Here is a 24,662-nt window from a genome sequence, read left to right on the forward strand (position 1 = left end):
CCTATAATTCAAAATATGTTACTTATTAATCACTTCAAAAATTAATTTTCATTTCACTTTACTTCATTCCGTCACATCCGTCAAAATTATTTTGAAAGGCGGCTTTTCTATGGTGGATGCCGATTGCTAATTTTGGTATATGATTGAATTTTAAGGTATGGGATACATCATACGATGCTGCGGTTGCCCAAAGTTTTGGGTGTTACAACAAGATGAGCAGACCCCAATCTGGACCTTCATCTGGCTGAATACGAAGACGGTAGATGCATATTTTTCTGTTCATTTTTCCCTCCTTTTTTGCAAGCTTCAGAGCTTCTTCTAGAGAACAAGTAGCATTTCCCATCCGTACAGGTCTTCCTCTTGCAGTTTTTTATTTTTTAGTACGGCGATATTTTTACATTAAAGGGAAGGGGAATTCGACTAAGCCACACAATGGGCAGTCTAATTTGGTATTGAATTCGCCATACACAAGATTCGAACCTAAGACATCTCACTTATAAGCAAGGAGGAATACCACCAAATTGTAGTATTGAGTGGACTCTTGCAATTTTGGAAGCATAGTTTTATGATGTTTGGGATACCCCTTCACAGCCTTTAAGGGAGTATACTTGGAGGTTGTTTTGCTTTATGTATTAATGTTATTTCCTCTCTTTAGTGTAAAAATATATCGATGCACTTAAAAAAAAATTGTTATTAAAAGGGGATGAGGATCCTCTCGAGATCCCTTTATTATGTTTGTTCATCATACATCATGCGGTCAATTTTCTTTAGGTACCATTTGTGTTCAATTTTAAATTAAAAAAACAAATAAATTTATGGCCACAGGATGACAGATGAACGGACACGATGAAGTATTCCTCAGGATCTTTACAAAGAGGATTCGAATAGGACCCTATTCCATTAAAAGGGATTATGAACAAACAAATGATTTTTGAAGTTATAACTTATATATGTTAGGAAGTTTCAAATTCAATCTCTGGTCCAATTTTGAGTGTGAAAATAATTTTTACACTCTTTTTCTTCGTACTCAAGTGGTTGAAGTTTATTTTTTTGTTTGATTCTATTTTGATTGGTTCAATCTAAATATTAAAAGGATAATACTAGAGAGACCAAATTTATAAACCAAATGATGTGGATGTTGATGATTGCATTATTACTTAAGTGTTGATTAACATACTTATTTCCTATTAGTAACACATCATTTGATTTGCAAATTTGGTTTAAAATTTTAGTCTTCATAACGTTATTCATATTAAAAATAAATACGAGAGTTCACAAATCACTTTTTTTAGTGGTTCGGTTCACATTTTTCCAATAGGATCCTTTCCGGATTCTTTTGGTGAGGATCATGGGAATCCGTAAATTATGTCTATTCACCGTAAATCGTGTTATCAGTTTTTGTCGAGTATTGTTTGTATTTAATTTTTAATAAAAATATTTAAAATGATTTCTAACCGCACGATATACGATGAACATATATGATTCAATGATCTTTGGAATCCTCACAAAGAGAATCCGACGATCCGATTTCCACATTTTTGGCACCTAAAACAAAGAAATGACACCACCCATCTCTTTTCCAAAGTAGAATCATAATCACCAAAGGAGTTGATTACTTATCAATTATTGAAGAAGATGTCAGCGTCTCTTTGCATCCAAAGATTTTTAATATATAAGCCGCGATGGTCAACTCAAGTGGCAAGCAGTGGCGGATCCAGGATTTTAAACTCGGGGGTCCCAATAGTAAAGGTTAAAAAATTTATAGACAAAAATAACATTGAAAAGTTAAATATAATACATTTTATTCAAAAATCATTTGCATAACAATATTACAAGCTATAAAATCCTAATTCAAGCGTCCACGACGAGGTTTCATGGTCTGAAAATGTTCCATGATAGCTTCATTACCAATACATGAAAAAACATCTTTCTCAATGTAAACAACTAAGCTGTCACTCAACCATTGATCTCCCATTTTGTTGCGAAGTGGACCCTTAATGATATTCATAGCGGAAAATGCCCTCTCCACTGAAGCAGTTGCAACCGGTAAAACCAAAGCCAACTGAACAAGCAAATATACATATGCAAATGTTCGATGCAACCCTTTCTCCACCATTTTCTTAGCAAGCTCATTAATTCCTCGCAATTGAGAAAAATCATTATCAGAACGCACAAAATGAATGTAAATATCAAGTTGATCTTGAAGTGCCGATCTATCTCAATCCGTGAAATCTTTAGGATACATATGAGCAAGGCGAACAAGCTTATCTTTATCAAAAGCTACAAATGAATCATTCGGACTCAAGCATGCCAAACAAATAAGCAATTCGGTATTACCTTCAGCGAAGCGATCATCTAATTCTGTAAGTTGGAAATCAATGACCTCAAAAAAGAGCTCCACTTTGTAATGATGATGATTGGTCTTTCTTGGAGCCTTACGCAATGACTTCCCTTGAATGACATATAAATCATCCATATTAGGCACCTCAATTTCATGTTCAACACAAAAAGATGATACTTTATCAACCAAAAGATCAAAATTTTCATCATTCCTCATACAACGTAGTTGTTCTTTACATGTCTTGACTAAAGCCATTGCATTCACAATCTCTTGATCTTTTTTTTGCAATGCTTGTGACAAATCGTTTGTAACTCCTAATATGGATTTCATCAAAAAGAGGAGGAACACAAACTCAAAAGATTGTAAATCTTTTAATAACCTTTTTGCTTCACCAGCACTATCATTGTAACAATCTTCAACAATCATGTCAAGCACATCCACCACAGATGAGAACATTGTAATCAAACTAATCAAAGCACCATAATGTGAATTCCACCGTGTATCCCTAGCACGTTTGAGACTAGTTTCTTGATTTAACCCTTGCCCCGTTTCAAGACAATCATTTTCAATAGCTTTCAAGAGATTTTCTTGTTGTTTCTCTCTAAGTGCATCACGACGCTTACATGAGCATCCAACAACATTTACCAAACTATTAGTCAATGTGAAAAAAGCGGCAACATCGGAGTTTTTCTTTGCTACGGCAACAAGAGCTAATTGTAGTTGATGAGCAAAACAATGAACATAAAATGCACAACTTTCTTCATCCAAATTTTTTTTTTTAAGGCCATTGAACTCACCTCTCATATTACTCGCACCATCATAACCTTGACCTCGTAGGTTGGAGTAGCTCAAGTCATGTAGTTTCAAGAACTCATCAATGGACTCCTTTAGTTTACTTGAAGTTGTTTCGGTAACATGTTGGACTCCCACGAACCTTTCAATTACTTGACCTTTGTTGTCCACATAACGCAAAATCACCGCCATTTGCTCCTTTGTTGAAATATCACGTGATTCATCTACCATTATAGAAAAGAATTTACTCTCTTTCACTTCTTTCATAATAGCCTTAATAGTTTCGAAGGCACATGAATTGACAATATCTTTTTGAATTGAAGGAGCTATTAGCTTGAGATTTCCCGGAGCATTTTCCAACACAACTTCCTTTATTTTCTCATCATGATCTGCAAGGAATTGTAAGAGCTCTAAATAATTCCCCCTATTATTCGAAGTGACACTTTCATCACGGCCACGAAAAGGAAGGCCTTGTCGCAACAAGAACTTAGTGCAATCTATTGATGCATTCAAGTAAAGACGATATTTCATACACTCTTCTTCTGATTGTTTGATCACAACTGCTTCAATATGTGTATTTTGGTTCATTAGATAACTAGCCGCTTCTCTAGCTTTATTGTGGAAACTACCAATAGGACCAACATGTTTGTCAAAACATTCTCTTGCATTCTTCCATTTCTTAAAGCCTACCCCAGTGAAGGCATCGCTTCCTAATTGTGAAAAGTTGATTTTAAAGAGATAGCAATGAAGACAAAATGCTGCATCTTTAGATATACTATACTCCAACCAATCATATTCTTCAAACCACGAAACAACAAATCGTCGCTTTTTCTTTGCATGCAAAGTGTATGGGAACTCATACTTTGTAGGCCTACAAGGTCCCATTTGCAAATATGCTATGCGGACCTCATCTTGAATATTAGAAGGATAGTCCTTCATTCGAATTCTTTTTCCCGGGTCTCTCTCAAGATTATTAAAATCAATGTCACACTCATTTTGTCTTGAGCTCGAACTACCCGAACAAGTAGATGGTGCTATTGGCTTTGGCTTGAAAAATCTTTCCATATTTCTTATTTCTAAACTACACATTTAACCAAAAACACAAAACATATACCAATCAACCAATAAACAAAAATTCCATCTAAATTTCAATTATAAAATGAGTATACAAACATAAAACACATCAATAATCATATCAATAATAGACTAAAAATCTCCACCAATATCTAATATAATTTAATTGAGACTAGATTAAAATACCAAAAAACTTACTTGAATTTGGAACCAAATAGTGGTGGCTTGGAGAATTGAAACAAGTGGAGGTATAATATTGGAGTAATGTAATTATAATATGGGATTGTGTGGGATTAGAAATTTAGGGTTTTGGGTGAATATAAGAAAGATGGGGGGATTAGGGGGAAAAGCAGTGGAAGGAACGGGGAAAGGAGAAGTGAAAGGGACGACAGGAAAGATGGCCCATGTGGGGCTGACTTTCAAAAAGAATATGTAATCCGTGGACCAATTTCAAACGTTGATTTCATTGGTTTAACAAAAAAAAAAAAAAAGGGCCAAAACACTGCGTTTTGGACCAATTTTTTTAATGCCCTGTTTTCTTTCTTCTCCCCTGTTTTCTTCTTCTCCATTGCAACCTGCAACCTACTGCTGCAGCAACACAGACAGTCTGCACAGTAGCACATGCCTCGTGTTCGAGTACGAGGGGTCCTCCGGAAAATTTCTAGCAACATTTTAGGATGGCCGAGGGGTCCTGGGACCTCCCAGGACCCTCTGTAGATCCGTCCCTGGTGGCGAGCAAGAGTGAAGTAATGGGTTAGAACTGAGCAAGAGTAAAGTAATTAATTGGTTAAGATCAAAATACACATTTTTTTTTCAATATATAAACTACTCAATCGTACGAAAAATTAACGTTCATGATTGTATGATATATTATTTTTACTTAATTGTCAGTCTAATTGATATAAAACCAAACAGCCCAGTAATCTGATTTATTGAAGACTTACCCAAAAATAAAGTATAGGTTTCAACTCCTTCCAATTCAAAAAACTAATGTGCAATATACATGACGTCCCTTGGAAAGGCAATAAAATAGGTAAAATCTAGTTGAAGACAAGTCCTCACTCAAAAGAGGAAAGAAGAAAAAAAAGAAAGGCATGTCAAGCCAATAATTGATTTATTAGGTACTCCAAAGATGATCAAAGCCTAATCTTAATCGAGAATTAAAAACCCTAAACACGCTTTGGATTTCGCTTATTATAATTAAAACTTTCTTTCTCATGTGAGCATTGGTGTCATAATTGGTTGGCCACATGCTCTTATCAACCTGTCAATTAAGAATAATTAATTATCCTGCTTAGCCTTTCTTTTCCAAATGATGTAGTGGGCGGCAACTATTGCCTTGGCCGGGCCCCACGGATAGCTAGATTTTACTACGTATACAAAATATAGATGATATGTCACATGTTATTATAAAAGTGCAAGGAATTTTTTTAAGCATTAATCCACTTGTATTCAAACACTATTTACTTCTAACTTCACAAGCCTTATTTATTCATATTAAAAAAAATAAAAAATAAAAAAGCTCTCCATTCTCTCTTGCTGAAAACACAAACAAAGGAAAAGTCATAGTCGCGGGCCCTAAACCTTTGGCTTGGGTGCCGACGGGAACCCCACTCCCTTTTCTCCTACTTCCCTCTTTCTCTTCTGCCCTTTTTCCATCTTTTCATTTTTCCTTCGAGTTTTATCCCAAACTTTTTTAGCTTGGTCTTTATTTATTCTTGAGCTTGTCTTAGATTTGAGCTTCATACCCCTTCTTAGGCATTTTTCGCCACATCCCCAGCATTTTTCGTCGGTTTTCACTGCCTTTTGTTTTTTAGTTTTCCTTCCTCCCTCTCCTGTGACCGTGCTTTTCCTTCCTCTTCTTTGCTTTCCCTCCTCTTTCCAACCCATAATCATGAACTAGATCTCAAAGTTTTGAACTCAATCTTAACACAAGACCCTACACTCATAGCCCACTGTTGAACTGGCATGCCGAGAATTTTGGGCAAATGTAGAAAGATTCGCTTCGAAAGAAGGGTGTAGGTCTCATTTTGGGTCTAAGTTCTTATGGGCCTCATGTTGTATCTTGGGTTATAGCTCTTATTTTACTTGAGCCTTTTTACTCTTTTATCCCTTTTTATTTTTTAAAGGTTTTGTGTTTTGTTTGAACATAGTCCATCTACCACATTTGTAATTTTTCCTGTCTTTAACGAAGTTTGTTTTGTCATATTTTGTTTTGTTTTGTTCAAGCGATATGTAGAGAAGGAACATAATATGGTAAATGGCTAGTGTTCTTAATACGTTAAACTTTTATGGTTATTGAAAGACAAATTATGTGATGTATAATTTTATATGTTATAATAAGGATGTGTTGCAGGTAGTTATATGTTTCACTTCTAGAATAAATTAATAATAAATAGAGACACGTATTTACAATTTAAGAACAACAATAACACCGTATAGCTGTGTTTCGAATACACCAAAATATTACTTTCTTAACACAACTAAGATATCCAACCAACTAACAATATCATGCTTGTAATAGTATACTAGTAGTTAGCTAGCTGGTAATTAACTGGGAGTCTGGTAATTAACTATAGCTAGCTGATAATTAACTAATTATGGCGCATCTTTTCTGACTTTAACATCAAGACTTTGGTCAATGTGACATTTTTGATTCATTTCTGATGGCCTGATAAAATAAAAATATGATTCTGGCTTGATAAACTTTCAATTTTGTCTCCTGACATGACCATTTTTTTCTTTTTGAAAGAGAATAGTTCATGGGACATATGAGGACTTGTTAACTATTGACTGTAGGGTATCCTTATATATTATATTTTATTCTTCATATAAAATGACTGGATAAAAGCCACCCATTATGAGGTTGTTTAAATATATGAGAGATCGTTTAAATATATGAGAGGTCTTAGGTTTGATTCTTGTTAAAAAAAATAAATTTGAATCATATTATTACTGGTCTATTATGATGTGTAACCCACTTCTACATTTCCTTAACGTAGGTAATATCATTTGTTAAAAAAAAAAAAAAAAAAAAAGAATTTGAATTAAAATTAATAAACGGAAATGTAGGAAGTGAGAGAAAGAAAGTGGAGAAGTAAAACTATGGTTACGTGTTAGTGGGAGAAGGAGAAAAACAGCAAAAACTTAATTGTTTCAAAGTTACTTTAGTACTCATATTTTTTATTTTCTAATATTTTCGTTCAATTATGTATAAAATGGTATAACAGTAATTTTATTGATTTTTAGTTGATAAACATGTTCTATTTAATATAGTTTAGATTAGGGATAGTGCTAATTTTTTTTTAGAAAAAGGATAGTGCTATTAGTGTAATACCCTGAAAAATTTTAAATATATGTTTATGTGGAAAAATTTATCAAAAAGGGGAAAAGATGAAAATGTCTTGGTTGGCTAAATTGAATTTATACGAGGACGTATTTTATCCTCATATACTTTATCGTATTTCTTAGCATATTTGGATAGAGCTTGATTTCACGAACGCGTAGGCACAAACCGTTCGTGAAACAGAGTTATAATGGAGAAGTTATAAACTAACAAAGTCAGGGGTGAAATGGTTATTTGACCATAATCTAGATTTCTCCATATAATTCTGGTGAAGCCACGTGGAGGGTTGGGAAAGAAAGGAATGGACACTGCCCAATTAAAAACCAAGGGAGGGAGGGAAATGAGAGAACCAGAAAATGAGGGTGAGGAAACCAGGTTTCCTCAACCCGCGTGACCCGACCTGAATAACCAAACCTCCGACACCGATTCCGGCGTTTTCTTGGCGAGTTGGGCGATGCCATCACTACCAATCAACTCCTTGTCGTCCCAGCTTCCATTCCTACCTAAGTTGGACTGCTGAGGTTGAGGTTTCACAATGAACTCTTGTTGTCTTCTCCAGCGAGTCCAAAGGTACCCACAACGGCGATCAGCCTGTTTCTGAAGCCACCATTGTCAACCACCACCATGGGTCGACTTTTTGTGAACCCTAGAACATGTCCCAGGCCTTGGTTGGGGCGGCGGAGCACCAGAGGTGGCAGATCGAGGCCACCCAATTTCTAAGGTTCTGGTGAGTTTCGAGGCAAATTGGAGCTTTTCCCGGCTAAATTGGACTTGGCCACAAGTATAAAGTTTGCTCTACTCTTTGGGATCTTCATTTTTGTAAATTTTGAGAATTTTTAGAAATAGTTGAAAATTTCCGGCGGCCGTGGCGGCGCGTGACTCGAGAGCCGTCAATGCTATCTTTAGACTAAATTAGAAGTTTTGAATTCAGTTTTGGTAATCGTATGATGTAGGGTGATTGTTAGAACCTAAATTCACTATGATACGTTATTGGGTCAATATAAGAATCAATGATCTGACCGTTGGATCTTCACCAAACTTTGAGACATTATAATACGTAATATTTGAGGACCTTAGGAACTTACAGATTGAGAATCCGACATACGGATCTTCCCGAATTGGATTTGCAAGTTTGTAAAATAAAACGTTGACCGCCACTTGATTTTGTGATTGGCGGAGATCCGAGCGTTGGGTTAGAATGAAATTTTAGTATGTTGTTCTAGAAGCGTAAGGTGAACTACGAATGACTTGATCCCTTCGTTTAGGATACGTAGGCAGTCTAACTAGGATGTTAGATGCATCCATAAATTAAGCAAAATGATTATTATTTTTAGTGTGGTTAGTTAGAATTATAATTAACCATTAATTTATCGTGGCCTACTTGTGTGTTTGGCTTCCGAATTAGAAATTTCGGGTCATTACAATTAGCACATCCATTTTTACCTTCCACACACTCTTATTAATTTTTACTATTGATATTCTTCAATTCATTCGGTCAAATGACTAAAAATTGAGAAGGATATATGAAAAATAAAACTAAGTGTGCAGATAGAACTAACCTAGATTTGTGTTTTAATCATGGCCTATTTTTGTAAAATTAATGTCCATTGATGTATCTAAAGAGCTTCTTAAAAAAATATAAAAATAATAACAATAAAAACTTTAGAGTCCGCTAAATTTGTCTAACCTTTATCATCTAAGTTCCAACTTTAGAGTCCGCTAAATTTGTCTAACCTTTATCATCTAAGTTCCAACTTTGAAAACCACACAAAATTCCAGCACACAATATGCCAACATTTTTAATTTCTAAGAAAATAAAATAAAGTATATGCCAACATTATTGACACGGGAAATTTAAATAAAAAATGTATTGCCTAAAAAAAACAGAAGCAAAATGTATACAAACACGAAGTATTTTATTAAATAAATAAATTGGCAACAAAACCAGAAGCCAAAAGATAAGTGATCGCTTACACATCCTTACATGTTCAACAGTAAAACAACAACCCATAACCGACTCATCAATCATTGTACGACCAAATTTACACAAGACATGGATGTTCTAAGCAGTTACACCTCAATTAATATCACTAATCTCTCACTTAATCCATGATTAACCAGACTGAGTTTAGCATATAAACATGTCTGCAGAGGCCATGATTGGTTGATTATTCAAAAAGCCAGCACTCCATGGGTTCAGAAACCCATCACCTCCACCAATAATATTATGATTATCTTCTTCCTCATAGATCCATTTGCTTGAATTAATACAATCCATAATATCATTGAGAGACTGCAATCTGTTTGTGAGCTCATCCATCTGAGCTCTGAGGACTGAGTTTTCTGCCTCGAGCTTCATGTAAAGCTGGTTGGTCACGTTCATGGATGTGATGATCTGGTTGTTATCCCTTGTAAGGAGACCAATCTGAGCCGCCAGATCAGTCATATGCTCCTGTTTTCGCATCCGGGATCGACGTGCCGATTCCCGGTTGGACAGCATTCTTTTGCGCTTTCTCTGGTCCATGACTTGGTTAAGATCTTCATCAGATCCTGAGTTTTGGAGCTTGCTTGACTCTGAAGAAACCCCACTTGAAGAAGCCATGTCTGAAATACTTATATGCTTAAAAAAAAACAAAAAAACCTAAACTTACCCAAGAAAGTTAAGAGTTATTATTTGAAAAACACAGATGCTAGATTTAAAAAATAATTAAGAAAAAAGTAAAAAAATTGTTTATAAAATGTTGTAAAACCAGTAGAGGAAAACAACAGAGAAGGATTGGACAAGGTGGGTTCTACGAAGGAGGGTGGAGTTTATCATACACCCAGAGAGCAGGATTTCACTGAGTACCGGAGACATGATTGAATCTGTAAGTTTGTAGATTAAACATTGGAGAGAAAGAAGAAGAACAAATGTTATGAACTTTGAAGTAGACACAAGGCTTTCAGAACCAGGAGAGGAGAGAGAGAGACAGACAAGAGAGAGAAAGAGATCAAATTCTTGGGGTAGGCAGGAAAGATAAGGGAGAGGAGGTTTTGAAGAGTGGTCGAGGGTTGAATATATAGGCCAGCAACGCCCACCTAAAATAAATAAACTACCAAAAACAATTTAAGAACATGTCTAATTGTCTTATATAATATAATTACGAGGAAAAGGGAAAAACATAGAATGTGACTCTTAATGGCCAAGTCCTCAGTATTTGAAAAGTTCACAGTTGCATATCGGATATGTATTCTCCAAAGAGTCAATATTTTCCACTGATTTTTGTACGACACATTCAGTATGAAAGGGTTAGGATAAACTTGTAAACTGAAACTTCTTAAGAGAAACTGTGATCCTCTCTTCTCATCTTAGATTATGTAACAATCGTCCCTGAATTATATATTTATATGGCTTGAGAAATACTTTCTTTAACCTATGCTATAATTATGGATTATTGTTACAATTAAGGCTAAATTATTATGTAACAATATAAGTTATAACATGTAAGCATTTCCTTGAAGAAGCTATGAATTGGAAATCTTCGCACAATAAAAATAAGGTGAGAATTGTGATCACCAGATAATTAAAAAAAATACATAATCACTCACCTTTAAACTGGATATTATGTTTTTAACATAAGATGATATTTTTTTTTCCTCAAGAATCCATCATATAGTGGACGAGTGTTGCAAAATTAGGTTACACCAACCAAAAGTGGCACAAGAGTCTTGTGCTAACATAGTTGCTGACTTGCTGTTCTTGTTGAATCCCAACACCAACAGTACATGGGGCATGCGCATGTGGTCAGAATTCTGAGAGATGGTCCCTTACAATGGAAAAGGATCATCGTCGGATCTTTATTTCTGACGACACGATATACGATGAACGGTCACGATCACGGAATCTCTAAAATCCTTAGGAAAAGGAACCTGCGAGGATCCTTTTCCCCTTACAATTGATCAATAATACGAAGGGTAACGTCTTTCACAGGTTAGGCCCCAAAACCAGTGGTCATTGGCTGCCCAGCGATGGAGATGCGTTTCATAAAAAGAAAAAGTCAAAAAAAAATATAGCCACTCGAGTCCCTGTCAAGCCGTTCTCGTGCCTTCGAGCAATGCTCAAACTACTCTTGAATAAGCTATGCTCGAGGGCATTAGAAGCTTCCAATTAAACCTTTGATGTTTTTAGATTTTAGTCAGTCAATTCTCATGTTTGATGTGTTTATAATTTAGTTTGAGCATGAATTGCATGTTTTAGATATTTAAAATTTTAGGTGACCAATTTTGTTTGTCTTATAAACAATAATCTCCTCAGGACTTTGAACTTTTGAATTTGGAAAACACATACGATTTATTGGACCCTTCCTCAAGTTTTATTCGTAATTGAGGTCTACCCCCTTTTACTTGTTGTGCGCTCACATACATACATTCATACATGATCCATACAATCAATATATATATATATATATATATATGGTGGGGAGAGAGAGAGAGAGGATATTCCACTTTTTATATGCCATGTGCTTAAGATTTAGGTAATCTTTCATTTAAAGATGCCAGCTCCTAGTTACTTTTCCCCAAGCACACTTTTCATATTCAACACTGAACACAAGGAAAGAGTAAGACGGTGACTTTCGCACTGTAAATTTTAAAGAAAATTAAAGAAAAAGGTTAGAAAATTTTGAGTTTTAATAATAAGGATAAAATGAATAATATCATGATTGATTTTTTAGTGTAAAAATATGATTTTTTGTTAAAGTGAACAATACCGAGAGTTTTTCGTTAAAGTTTCCTAAATTTTAGGCGGGCATTTTTCTCACCCATTATAAATTATAGTGTATGCTTATTTTACAGTTAATAATCTACCACGTGTCCTTTTATTTGACCTTGATTAATTTTTTTTTTCAAAATTTAAAAAATAATATTTAATGTGAAAGTAACTAGAGTTTAGTGAAATAGCATGTGACAGATGATTAAGTATATGATGAGCATACACTATAATGGTGAGAAAAAATGGTCCCATAAATTTAGGGTGGCATTTTTGCTCACCACCATAACTATGTTGTATGCTCACTATACACTTAATCAGTTGTCATGTGTCTTTCACCTAACTCTAGTTAACGTTCACAATAAATGTTACTTTTTCAATTTTGAAAAAAATTAATCAAGGTTAATTGAAAGGATACGTGACAAATGATTAGGTGTATGCTGAGTATACACCAAAGTTTAGACTGGTAAGCAAAAATATTCCTATAAATTTAGCGTGCATGGCACTGTTTTTCGCTGTGTAGAAAAATTATGAAACAAGTGAAATGCCAAGAAGACTCTCAAAATGAGACTCTCCATAAAATCTCTTACACCTCATACTTTAGCGTCAATTTTCGTGCTAATATTATAAATATTATGTCAAAAGTATGAGGTAGCAAAGAATACATAAAAAATCATATTTTTGAAAGAATCTCCTGCATAAAACAAACCATTTATGGTATCAGAAGCTAAACTGACAGTACCAAAATCGCCACCGAATCTAAAAGCCAGTGAAATCATACGCAACTCGGGGCATATTTGAAGTCTTTCTTGGACCCTATTTTCTTTTATTAAAAAACAACCATGAAGTAATTTAGTTACATTTCATTATTTTTTAAAACTCTAACTTGATTTTTTAACTGAATACCAAGTAACCTTTACGAAAAATAAATAGTACCAGTATTAACTTTTTAGTGTAAAAATGTAATTTTTCGTTAAAATAAACAGTATCAAAAGTTTTTTATTAAAGTTCATGTGAAAAAAGGACATGGTATTGCAAGTTGCCTTGGAGGGCTTGGCCCCTAGTCATTGAAAAAAGAAGGGGGAGGAAACCAGGCGGGCAAGACTCAAGAGGTCAGCAGAGCAGAGGTCAGTGAGTGGTGGGGTGTTAGGGGTTGAGAAGAAAAGTTGGGAGTCATAAATATCCATCCTCATCAACTTTTTCTGTGGAGGTCTCTTTCCTTGGGTCTCAACTTGTGTGCGCTTTTGCCTTTCCAGTGCACTTTAGAGTGTCATGTTTTTTTTTTTTTTTTGTGTGTATATAGTAGGATATAAATATATATGGTGGACGTTTCCCTAGTTTGTTTGCCAAAATAAATTTAAAAGGGCAGCATATCCATGCAGCAGCTTTAGAAATAGGGTGATGTTATCTGCACTGCATATTTTTACTTCTCAAATACTCATTGTTAATTTTTGTTTTTTAATTTTCTTCGATTCATTCGATTCGATGATTGGAAATTCAAACGAGTGTAAAAAGTAAAAAAGAGTGTGGATAGCACTACATAAGAGAGAATGCATACAGAAATGAAGAATGGTGAGTGAAGGTTCAAGGAATAAAGAAGAAGAATATAGGAAATAAAAACAAGAGAAAATATACTAGACATAGTTTTTTGGGTTTTATTTTGTGTATTCTTCCATGTCCATTTCATTCCCACCATTTATCCTCCACCTCTGGCCATCCATCGTTTCTCTCTTATATTTCCTCTTTATTGTTAACAAAATAGTTAGCAGACGACTTTATATTCAGTTCCGATAGACATTGACCAACTCAATTTCTAAACCAAAACGAGGGGCTGTTTAACCACTGTGCTATGCATCCATATCCACCTCTGGATATTATCCAAAACACAAGACAAACAGGAATTCCCAAGATTACTTTCTCAGACTTTCATATATGGTTTTCTTCTCTAAGGAATAACGTTTCCGTTAATGGTTTTTAGTTTTCAATTTTTGTTCGAGATAGAGAAACTACATGGAGGAAAAGAGGGACGAAGAAGGGTGGAGGTACAAATGAGGGATAAACAAAGGACGATGATTAAAATAGAAATTCGAAACTATAACTTAAAAGTTTGTTTTAGTTCTTCGTTTTCATTTTATGTAGCATTGCATACGCACACCTTCGACCTCCCTCCCACCACCGTTACTCCACCGTTCTTCATCCCTCATTTCTCCCCTTTCTCGACATCTCTATCAAGTTTTCTTAACTCTAGGGCGGTCGTAGTCTCCGATTAGTGCCTACCACAGAAGTACAAAGCAAATGACACAAATCATATAGTGAAATTCTAGGAACGATTATTCCTTTCGCCTTCAGGTAAACCAGCATATGCTTCTGCATATACACTAAGCTTTGAGCAAGGGTGCACACATCTACCTATTATATATGTTTAACATTACACATGTACGCATCTTCGTCTTTGAGTAAAGAAACCTAAAGAGAGAATGAAAACAGAAGAGAAGAACGGAATAAAAATGGACGCGTCTTTATTCAATTCCCTTGGTTATAGTCAGGAAATGTCTTACATTCATTATCCGTAATACAGATTAATAGCCGTAGACTACAAATAACAAGCGTAATAATATACAGAGTTACATGATAGAATGTTCCGCACAGAGACCTCAAGCTACCAAACATGACAATGCAAAATCTTGGAAAGATCATCATGACCAACAATACGTTGCTCTAATGCAAGGTTTTCTATAATTAATAAACACATTGCACAAAGAAACATAGCCTTTTGAAAGTTTACCTAGGCATGCACAAAAGCCGCTTCTGGATAATAGTGAAGCATCTGAGCAGCTTCTGGATGGTAGTGAAGCATCTCGTTCCACATCATCTCCCTGATCATTGGTTCCCCCATATTCTCATCTATGTCGAGACTGATGGGAACCTGGGCTAGAGGATTGGATCTTGGATCGTATAGCCCTGACATGTAAGGGTGTTGGAGTGCTTCTGAGACGGAGATTCTCTTAGTTGGATCAAACACAAGCATCCTTTGCAACAAGTCTATGGCTAAAGGATCAGCTTGAGGGTACAAACGGGACAAATGTGTCCCTCTGGAATAGGGCAATGATTTGATGTACTTCCTGGCTTTTGGGTTGTCAATGAATGCAAGATCAGGTTCCTGCTGGCTACCAAGAATATTGATAATTAGTTTTAATTGGTTGAGGCATTCAGTTCCAGGAAAGATTGGCTTCCGGCCAAGAATTTCAGCAAAGATGCATCCTACGGACCAGACGTCAATGGATGTTCCATAATTGTCACAGCACAATAGCAGCTCTGGTGCACGATACCAGCGAGTGACAACATACTCTGTCATGAACTGGCCACTACCTCCGCTGGTTCGAGCCAACCCAAAGTCACATATTTTCAGGTCGCAGTTAGCATTGATGAGCAGGTTCCCAGGCTTCAAGTCCCGGTGAAGGATGTTTGCTGAATGAAGATACTTGAGCCCTCGGAGTAACTACAATGCAGAATCAGATTAGTCACAAGCAGAATAACTATTAGAAGAATAGAACTCACAAATTAACTGAAGCTTGGTAACAAATTAAACTTTTAGAAGCTTTGAAATGCATACAAACCCCGGAGTGTTAAGTTCTACATAAGAAAATGCAAGAAGCTGAAAGATCTCCTCATACTTGGTCAAAATGTGCTTTGGTAACATGCTTTCTACTCATTCAGATCCTAAATCTTTTCCAGAATCGTTTACATTTCGACAAACTAATTCAGCTCAAAATTAGCATCAACCAATTAGGATGACTACTTAAAGAATTAACGAGATAAAATAACACTAGTTGAGAGAAAGCCTGTACCTGAAACAGAAAGTATTTGCAGTGGTCACTGGAAAGTGGTTGTGAGGACTTTATAATTTGATGAAGATCCGTATCCATGAGCTCATAAACGAAATACACGTCCTTGAAGCTTGTCCTGTGGATAGGCATCATAACATCCTTCAGAGCAATCACATTCTCGTGCCGGATATGTTTAAGAAGCTTCAACTCCCTCAGAGTCCTCAATGCATCAATGCGGTTCTCAAACACATTATTGATCTTCTTGATTGCAACTTTCTCATTCGTTTCCCTATTGATCGACGAGCACACTACACCATATGCTCCTTTCCCTATGGGTTTGATTGGTACGTACTTGGTGTCAACCTCAAACAATGTCTGCCACATTGAGTAATAATGCTTCCCCCGTTGCCTAATTCCATTCGGAGGCTCAACTAAAGTTGCCATTTTCCTGCAAACCACTTTAACATGATCCAAATCACTCAAAACCCCTGATAACATAAAACATAAATACTTCTTACAAAACCCTCAAACAACAAACATGATCCGGTGTATGACAAGCACTGGATGATAAATTCCACAGAAACCGAAAACGGGATGTATGGGAGGTGTATGTTAAGAAGAAGTAAGCTTTAAAAGGGAATCAATCCTTACTTGCCCCTTCCACTTCTAGACTTGGATCTTTTGCAGTCACCCAATTCCCTGTTTGTGACATTCTTGCTACTTTTTCCTACTTTTTAATTACATACAATTCACTTCCACTTTTGGCTTCCTTTTTTACTTTCAACTCCTAATTTTTTCATCTTTTTCTTTTACTTTTCAACCTAGCAATTTTCCAATCCCATTCACACCACAAATTCTCCAACTTCCACACACCCTAAAAACCTACCCAAGAAACCAAACTCAAAACTGAAACTGAGAAGCACATTTATTCTCCGAGTTCGAACTCCCTCCCCCGAATTTAAATTAGTTTAAAGTAGAATATCGATCGCATCAAAACACTAGCTGAGAAACCAAAGTTTTACTTTTTACCAACATGAAGGCTCCCAAATTCACTTACCCAATACCCAATTCACGAATTCATAGCTAAATTCTAAAACTTTATACAAAATTCAATAGCAAAAAAATAACCCAGAAGCGAAAGAAGAACAAACCTCAATAATTGGCGAGCAACATTAACAGGAGAAGAGAGAGATCCTCAAAAGTCGTGGGGACAAGTAACTGGCATGTAAATAGATCTTCCCTTATCTATATATATATATATATATATATATATTTATATAAATGGCTCAAAAGCTCACAGTGATATCAGATCATCACGAGTTATGATTCGTTATCTCGTCGTGATCAGTGAGAGAGATCTTAGAGAGAGAGAGAGAGAGAGGAGAGATGGAGGGGGTTAATGTTAAATACAAATTAGTTTTGGGTTTTGGGGGGTTTGGGGGAATTCGGGGAGAGAGAGAGGAGAAGGAGCCAAACCAATGACACCAGCACGGCAAAAATGGGTGGGGTGTATATATCGAATAGCACAATAACGACAGCTTAAAAGATCAACGCTTTCTTTCGGTCTTCGTTTTTGTTGCTTCATGCACAATCAATCAAACACTAAAAAATCATGCTCTCGAGTTTACGATCACGCCGTCGGTTGACGGCTCCGGTTCAGCTCGGCTGGCTTGTCAGTTCATCTCACTTCACTCGTTTTTGTAATTTGCAAATGTACCTTTTTTCAACTCTACTTATTTGGAAATTTATACCACGAACGGCACAAGAATTCATTGTACTTATCTATTTTTGCGTATGGTAAATGTTTTATTTTTATACGGTTTGAGGATCCGGAGAGAATCCTCATTCATATTTTTATACTTGAGGGGTGGATGACTTGAGTTAAGGAGCTACAAAATACACTAGTTGTAATAATTAGATATCAAATTCGTTATTTGATGAAGTTGAATGTGAGATTTTTCACAGTAAGAAGAATACCGCTCTCCATGTGTTAGGGACATTTGGTTTAGAAACTTTGGCCTCAATTGGTTTCTAGGATATGTTTCTGGAAGAAATATAATGAAAAAATTGTGTTCAATTTGAAGGTAGAAGTTGTGTTACTCATCGATAAAACTTACCACTAACAAAATTGTTGTCCAATTTGACATGATAAAGAAATGCTAGTCATCTCCGCCATTCTTCTTCAATTACGAACCCGTCTCATCTCCTTTGACATATTTGGAAATAAGGATGTATATGCTCTTTAGATAATGCTAAACAATTCGTGGTTGATGTTTTTAAGTATTTCTAACGTGTAATTTTAGGAGACCTATTACTTCGTACTCATCGGTACATTTTATAATGCTAAGTTCCATAAGTTTGGTCATATCTTAAATTTTTTATTTTACTATTATTAATGGGAGTGGGAGAGTTCGCAATTATTATAAAAATTTAGGGAAAGATGGAGTTTCAAACCGGGATACATGGATAAAAATTCAACGCCCCATTTATTAGCATATGAGACCACATGTGACCGCCCCTCCTTGCTCTTATATGGCTTTCCCACTGGGGTAACATATACTTAACTACAATGGTATTATTAAGAGTTATGCACCACAAGAGTAACATTAACATAATACATGAACGGTTTGTGTAATCTGACCTCTAAGGGAACATATTTAACCCATTTGATTTTAGAAATCAATGCTAATAACCATCGCGAGAATTTTGTGATACTGATCATATCGCACTCTTATCGTCTTAATGATTCATGATTTACATGTAAATAAAAAAGAATATGATGTATTAATATTGTAATTTTTGATGTATAATTATATGTGTAGGGAGTATTAAAGTTAAAAATGTTACTCTTACCACATATTTGTATTATCATTTGTACCATCTCTCTAATAGAGATGAGATCTACATATGTTGGCTGACCCAACCTATTAGAGAGATGTTGTACAAATAGATAGTACGTACAACGTTACCCTTTTGCTTTTGGTGGACTTGGCTGAGCCAAACCAAATGGCTAAAAGCCTAAAACTAAAGGGAAGCAGTCCAACTTGAAGAAATGGTAAAGATTGTGAGAAGAGTGTTGCCTTTGCTTTCCCTACAATTCAATAATCTCACTCTCTCGTGTGAATCTTTCAAAGAAACATTCCCCAAACGCACACTTCCTCCGCCGCCCTCCCCCACCTCTCAAGCAACCGGCACAGCCACGTGGAGATGCGGTAGCTGCCAGGCCGGTTCCTTTGCTGAGTTTTGCTTATCTTGCTTGGTGGGACCCGCATGAGCAAACCCTATTCTGTTATCCATCTAGATGCTAATAATCTAAAGAGAAGTAGCTCAACTCTCACTTGCTTCCCAACAAGCAAATCACAAAGTCTTTGTCTACATCATGATATCATATCGTGCGTAATGCACCCAAACGAACCCAGCTGGGTTTGTACCAAACAATCAATACTTACATCAACAACTCTCGCCGACAAGATTGGAACTCAGAACCGACTCCAGCAAAATAGAGATTGAATGTCCGTTAAAATTAGGTTATCTACAACATGATCAGATCATGCATGCACCCAAAATCCAGTTGGGTTTGTACCAAACCCTAAATAGTTTTTCCAACAACTATCGTCCGTCCATGAGTTTTGAACACATGATTCTTTTAACAAAATAGAGACTGAGTGCCGCTAGACCAATATTCATTGCCTATTGGAAACATATATTGAAAAAATAAAGATACTTACATAAATTATAATAGTTAAAAGTGATAAACTTGCAAACTATGCACATGGCCAAAACTTTGTGCATTCATAATGTATGTGGTAAGAGTTTGATGGAACAGTAAGTAGAGTACAGGGACGCATTTGGGTGGGGGGTTTTGATAGCCAAAACATATCTTCTTCTGTGTCTAACATTCTTCACCAGATATTGAACTGCATTACAGCCCAAAACATATTAGAAATGTTAAAAACTCCACCTAAAAGTCGAATAAGTGATGTTTTCGCTTTGGTTGCTTACCATTTTCTTCTTCATGTTCTTCCTCTTCTTCTTTTTGTCAAGAGAGCCCAAGAGTTCCTCTTGCCGGGTAAGCGACTCCTCAAGAGCCTAAACAAGAAGACAATTCAAATGAGGATCATACACATCTAACGTTAATAGTACCCTGCTATTGATTGATGTAAATGACAGATTTTTACTTTCCTATTGGATTCTGTTTCATGATTTATAGAGGAACTTATAGAAACCCTACCTGCTTTGTTGCCATAAGTTCTTTCTCCAAGGCACCAACCCGGCCTAGAGCAGTATTCAGCATTTCCTCCTTCTGAGCTGGCACGGCGGCTGGTTTCATGTTCAAAACAGTCATTCTCTCTTCCAACTCAGCCATGCGTTTCATGACAGTCATGAGATCTGAGCTGGAGATGGCAGCGTGTGAAGAGCCCTGGCCTTTGACCATTGTGTCACCGTCGCAGACAGTGCTGGAGTAGAAGGTGGAGTCAGTGAGCCTCTTTGGCATGCTACGTGTTAATCTGACCATGGCGACAATGCCCATAAGAAACGTCAGAATCGCAGCCATAATCTGAGAGCCGAACCCTTCAGGAAGTTTGCAAGCGTCGTTCCTGGCGAAACAATCTCCTGCTGCAAGTAAAGGAAACTCAGACCCTACGGAATATCTTAGAGCTAGAAAAGGAAAGGAAACACAATATACAAGGTCACCTAAATTCTTAGATGATTTAGCGTTTGAGAGGGCAAATTTAACATTCCCCGTCGCCATTGGCCAACTTGAATCCACAGATTTACCAACCATCGAGGCACTGTCCTTGCGCCTGAAAGATGCTTCGAGAGTTTTGGCTAGGGATACCTGCGAAAATTATTTCACAGAGGAAGTTAGAACTGTCACGACAAGAGAGGAGGGAAACTTCAGCTACAAGGTACGCAGATAACAAGTATATGTGTGTCTATGCTTAGAAACATATAAATGAAAAAAGGAAAGCTCTCAGTGTATGAGACAATTGCTCGGTTGAAAATTAAATTGAACTTGGAAGTTTTTTGCACTTACTTCTTCATGGAAGCGAGAAAGTGCATGATTAAGTTTAGGAGTGGAAGGTCCAATGTTTAGAGCTGCACCGAGTCCCTAGGAAGATTATATGATCAAGGTATAGATGACATTTACGTTTTCAAAATCATGCGACTGAGAATTTTGAGATGATCTCATGTCCGAAATGTGACAATCCAAAAAACTTGTCAACTAGGGGCAGGTTTATAAGGAAAAAGAAAAGCAGAAGATACGTTCAAGTAAGACCTACTTGAAGTCCAGGTTTTCTTGAACATTTATGAATGCCGTTTTGAACCATCTGCAAGTACATAAATCGATACTTATGAATTCTAATTAAATTAGAGGTTAAAATAAGCATAGAAGTAATGGTGCATAAAGGAAAAAAAGAGAAGAAGAAACAGAATGGTCTTTATCTACCTTCACGATCTCAGGTTGTTTCCAGGGTCCCTTGTCCGAACGCATACAGCCTCCTTGATCAGCACAAGTACATGTACCTCCTAAAAACTTGGGCAATTCGCTGGAGCAAAGTCAAGCCAGAATATGTACATCAAAATAAACGAACTGATGAAGCAGCTTATATGGTAGTGAAGATCCTAAAAAGTCTGCCTCGTTTTGAACAAACTTACCTAGCATCAATTATTTCAAGCAACTTGCTCTGATACTTGTTGCCAAGGACCTGGAGGATGATAGTTTTCCCCGATTAATGTAGCCCTGACGAAAACAAGCACTTTTAGCATCAATATGTATATACTCACATTAATCTTTGCTGTAGTCTTCGGGTCAAGGAATGACTTCACGCTGTTCCACAACATTCTAAAGCCAGAACCAGCGTTGATGATAAACATGCGATTCAAGGTCTGCGGTAAAAACAACAATTTATGTGGCACCATATTTCTGCCATCGACAAAAAATGTTCTGAAGTCCCGAAATTTATAGACCAAAAGATGTTAAGGCAGTACCTCAGGATAATTGTCACCGTCAATCTTCTGAAGGCGAGTAATAAGTTCCCTGGCAGCTTTGTTGAAATTCTTAAATCCCTGAGGCATTACAGTATGTTTAAAAAAAAAATATTTAACTTGCATATAACTTCAAGCAAATTTAGAAGGAAAAAAGGCTTTTCTTGCACCAGCAAATGCAAACTGCGTAAAACATGTATGCCTCTCAAGATTCATTGAAGTAATATCCCTTATAGTTGAAATCTTAGCACATCTTAGGAACAATTATAAACAATATACCAGCTTTTCCCTTGTTTTTCCATTGGCGATTCTAGTTTTTTGTTTTTCAAATCATTTGCTGAGTATAAGTAGCGGTTATGGTTATCACATACCACTCCTTGCACATCGAGGATGGTTGTACTTTGATCAATGTTCTTCTTTGCTGCAATTGAACAAGCTGGAAACTTAACCGCAAATGTCCTTTCAAACTCCTGCACATGGTACTTGAGATAGCGGTCCATAGTTGTGGCTTGCATCAGCTTGGTCGCATCTACTAGGCCTAGTCTCTCGATGTACACAGGTCGTCCTTCCTTGTCTATGCCATGATGTCCTTGGGGGTAGTATTGCAAGACTTCATCGAGTTCCTTGAAGTCATAGTCCTAGAAGAAAAGATAGATACATGAGGAACTAGATTGATGGACAAATATAAACATAAGAAATTCTGCTCTTTACTAAAAGAAAACAAACATAAAAATCGAACGGAAAGATGTAAAATGAAATAATTAGCATACTTCAAAAGCCTAAGAACCTATTTCTGCAGAGAATACCTCCATGATTGTGTCAGTACCGAATGCCTTCCTCCACTCGAGCATGTCAGACCACATTTTCTTGGTTTTGTCGACATCAAATTTCCTGGCCTTCAAGAATCTGTCTTCCCATGGTTAAGTAAGATTGAATAAGAATGAAGTATCTATCATAAAAACCATTGACGACAAAAACTTCTAGTGGAACAAGAAGAGGAAGAAACCTGAGCATCTTATGATAATCATCGTGCTTGAAAGGAAGAAGCTCCTCCAATATAAGAGCCTGCCGCAGTGAGTCAACAGCCTGTATCTCCTCTAAGTCATGCACATCCTCAATGTCGATAGACAAGACTTTACTACTGCTTGTTCTACCCCTTATTGAAATAGAATTTCTGAACCTAACAGAGGCATTCATTGCTTTCTTCTTCAACAACCCGACTTTAGTCTTTCTATCTTCCTCAGAGATTTCAGCATCAGATACTGAAATTACACAACATAAGAGATTCATATCTATGAGCATCAAACGTGAGGCATCCTAATATGCAAAGATTTATAAGTCTACCTATCAGTGCATTAAATTCCAAGGTTTTTTGTTCATTCCAACATCCTAAGGTCCCTTTAAAGTGGCAACGCGCATTACAAATTCAAGACAAGTCCTCACGTTTGAAGCATACAGTTATCAAGATGTAAAAATACGTTGATTCTAAATGAAATATTACCTGGTAGAAGTCCAGACATGGTGTTACTTGTGAGGAAAATGGTGTTTACTTGACCGAAAACTTTGCATAAGTAGTAGCTGAAGGGCAGAAGAAGAATCAAGCACTCATATCACAATTCACAGATGCAGATCCAGAAGCAAAACCCTGCCCAAATGCCTGCAATTACAGTCCCACTTGTAACCAAATGCAGCTTAAAAAAAAGAAAAAAAAGAAAGAAAAAAAAAAGAAACAACCAAACCGAAAAGGGAAATCGTCTAAAATGATCAGAAATTAAAACCCAATTGCAAAATAAGATATCGACGACATAGTGACCAAATAATAATGACATACTGAAAAACTGATTATTTTGCAATTAGAATTTGAAAAAAATGATCGTTTTGGCAATTTCCCAACCAGAAAGGCAAATTACTTCCAAGTAAATTTTAGGAGTAACAAAAATGAGAAAACTTAAGGGAAATCCAATATAACAAAATGCTTGCATTTACATTCTCACTCACAAAATCACAACCACAATGCAGCCTAAACTAAAATTTGAAAAAACAACGAAAGATAAAATTAATTCAATAAAATTGTGCGGTAATTAAGACAGAAAGAGGCCGAGCCTTGGCCCAACAAAAATGTTGCTCTTTTGTGACCGAAAGATCATGAGTTTGAGTCGTGGAAACAACCTCTTTGCAAAGCAAACAGCCTTGTTGGTTTGGGTTGCCAATTTAGTAAAAAAGACAGAAAAACAAAATGGAATTAATAGAATTACTGATTTCATTACCTCTGTCCTCTGGTGAACACAGTGTTTGGGGGGCGGGGGGAGTCCCAGAAAAAAGAACAAATAGGGTTTTGGGGGGAGAGAGAAAAGGATGGATACAAATATCCTGAATCCTAGTTGGGATTTGAGAGTTCTTAGAAAATGGCGGAGAGACAGTGAGGCAGACATGTTTGGAAGACAGACAGAAGAAAATTAGTAAATCTTGTTTTCTTTTTTTAAGGTTTCGATTCAGTTCAGAGCTTGATGTTTGACGAGGTCTTGACACAAGGCGAAACGCAAG

General features: G+C 36.4%; 4 protein-coding genes across 6 annotated transcripts; all 4 read right to left on the reverse strand.

Annotated features, from left to right (window-relative positions):
- Positions 1 to 2,218: 2,218 nt before the first annotated feature.
- LOC137747797 (uncharacterized) lies at positions 2,219 to 4,198 on the reverse strand. The gene is made up of 2 exons (XM_068487943.1): positions 3,139 to 4,198; positions 2,219 to 3,036 (listed from the first exon to the last, which is right to left on the reverse strand). Exons 1-2 carry the CDS (start codon positions 4,196 to 4,198, stop codon positions 2,219 to 2,221), a joined length of 1,878 nt encoding a protein of 625 aa, XP_068344044.1.
- Positions 4,199 to 9,450: 5,252 nt separating this feature from the next.
- LOC137747361 (bZIP transcription factor 44-like) lies at positions 9,451 to 10,595 on the reverse strand. The gene has a single exon (XM_068487459.1). The coding sequence runs from the start codon at positions 10,153 to 10,155 to the stop codon at positions 9,682 to 9,684; it is 474 nt and encodes a 157-aa protein (XP_068343560.1). The 5' UTR covers positions 10,156 to 10,595; the 3' UTR covers positions 9,451 to 9,681.
- Positions 10,596 to 14,799: 4,204 nt separating this feature from the next.
- Positions 14,800 to 17,585, reverse strand: LOC137748128 (mitogen-activated protein kinase 7). 3 transcript variants are annotated; one of them, XM_068488215.1, is made up of 3 exons: positions 17,279 to 17,585; positions 16,149 to 16,575; positions 14,800 to 15,799 (listed from the first exon to the last, which is right to left on the reverse strand). In XM_068488215.1, the coding sequence occupies exons 2-3, from the start codon at positions 16,569 to 16,571 to the stop codon at positions 15,086 to 15,088; spliced, it is 1,137 nt and encodes a 378-aa protein (XP_068344316.1). In that variant the 5' UTR covers positions 16,572 to 16,575; positions 17,279 to 17,585; the 3' UTR covers positions 14,800 to 15,085. The 3 variants fall into 3 exon arrangements, with proteins under 3 accessions (XP_068344316.1, XP_068344315.1, XP_068344314.1); XM_068488214.1 differs by having other exon boundaries at positions 16,149 to 16,615; XM_068488213.1 differs by having other exon boundaries at positions 16,149 to 16,585; positions 17,279 to 17,584.
- A 2,236-nt stretch (positions 17,586 to 19,821) lies between these two features.
- On the reverse strand, positions 19,822 to 23,367 carry LOC137748539 (phosphatidylinositol/phosphatidylcholine transfer protein SFH12-like). The gene is made up of 13 exons (XM_068488706.1): positions 23,125 to 23,367; positions 22,925 to 23,024; positions 22,490 to 22,756; positions 22,122 to 22,199; positions 21,918 to 22,019; positions 21,789 to 21,838; positions 21,580 to 21,679; positions 21,413 to 21,460; positions 21,166 to 21,240; positions 20,823 to 20,967; positions 20,359 to 20,744; positions 20,130 to 20,216; positions 19,822 to 20,044 (listed from the first exon to the last, which is right to left on the reverse strand). Exons 1-13 carry the CDS (start codon positions 23,313 to 23,315, stop codon positions 20,030 to 20,032), a joined length of 1,644 nt encoding a protein of 547 aa, XP_068344807.1. The 5' UTR covers positions 23,316 to 23,367; the 3' UTR covers positions 19,822 to 20,029.
- Positions 23,368 to 24,662: the final 1,295 nt, after the last annotated feature.

This window comes from Pyrus communis, chromosome 10 (genome assembly GCF_963583255.1).
Source record: "Pyrus communis chromosome 10, drPyrComm1.1, whole genome shotgun sequence".
NCBI lineage: Eukaryota > Viridiplantae > Streptophyta > Magnoliopsida > Rosales > Rosaceae > Pyrus > Pyrus communis.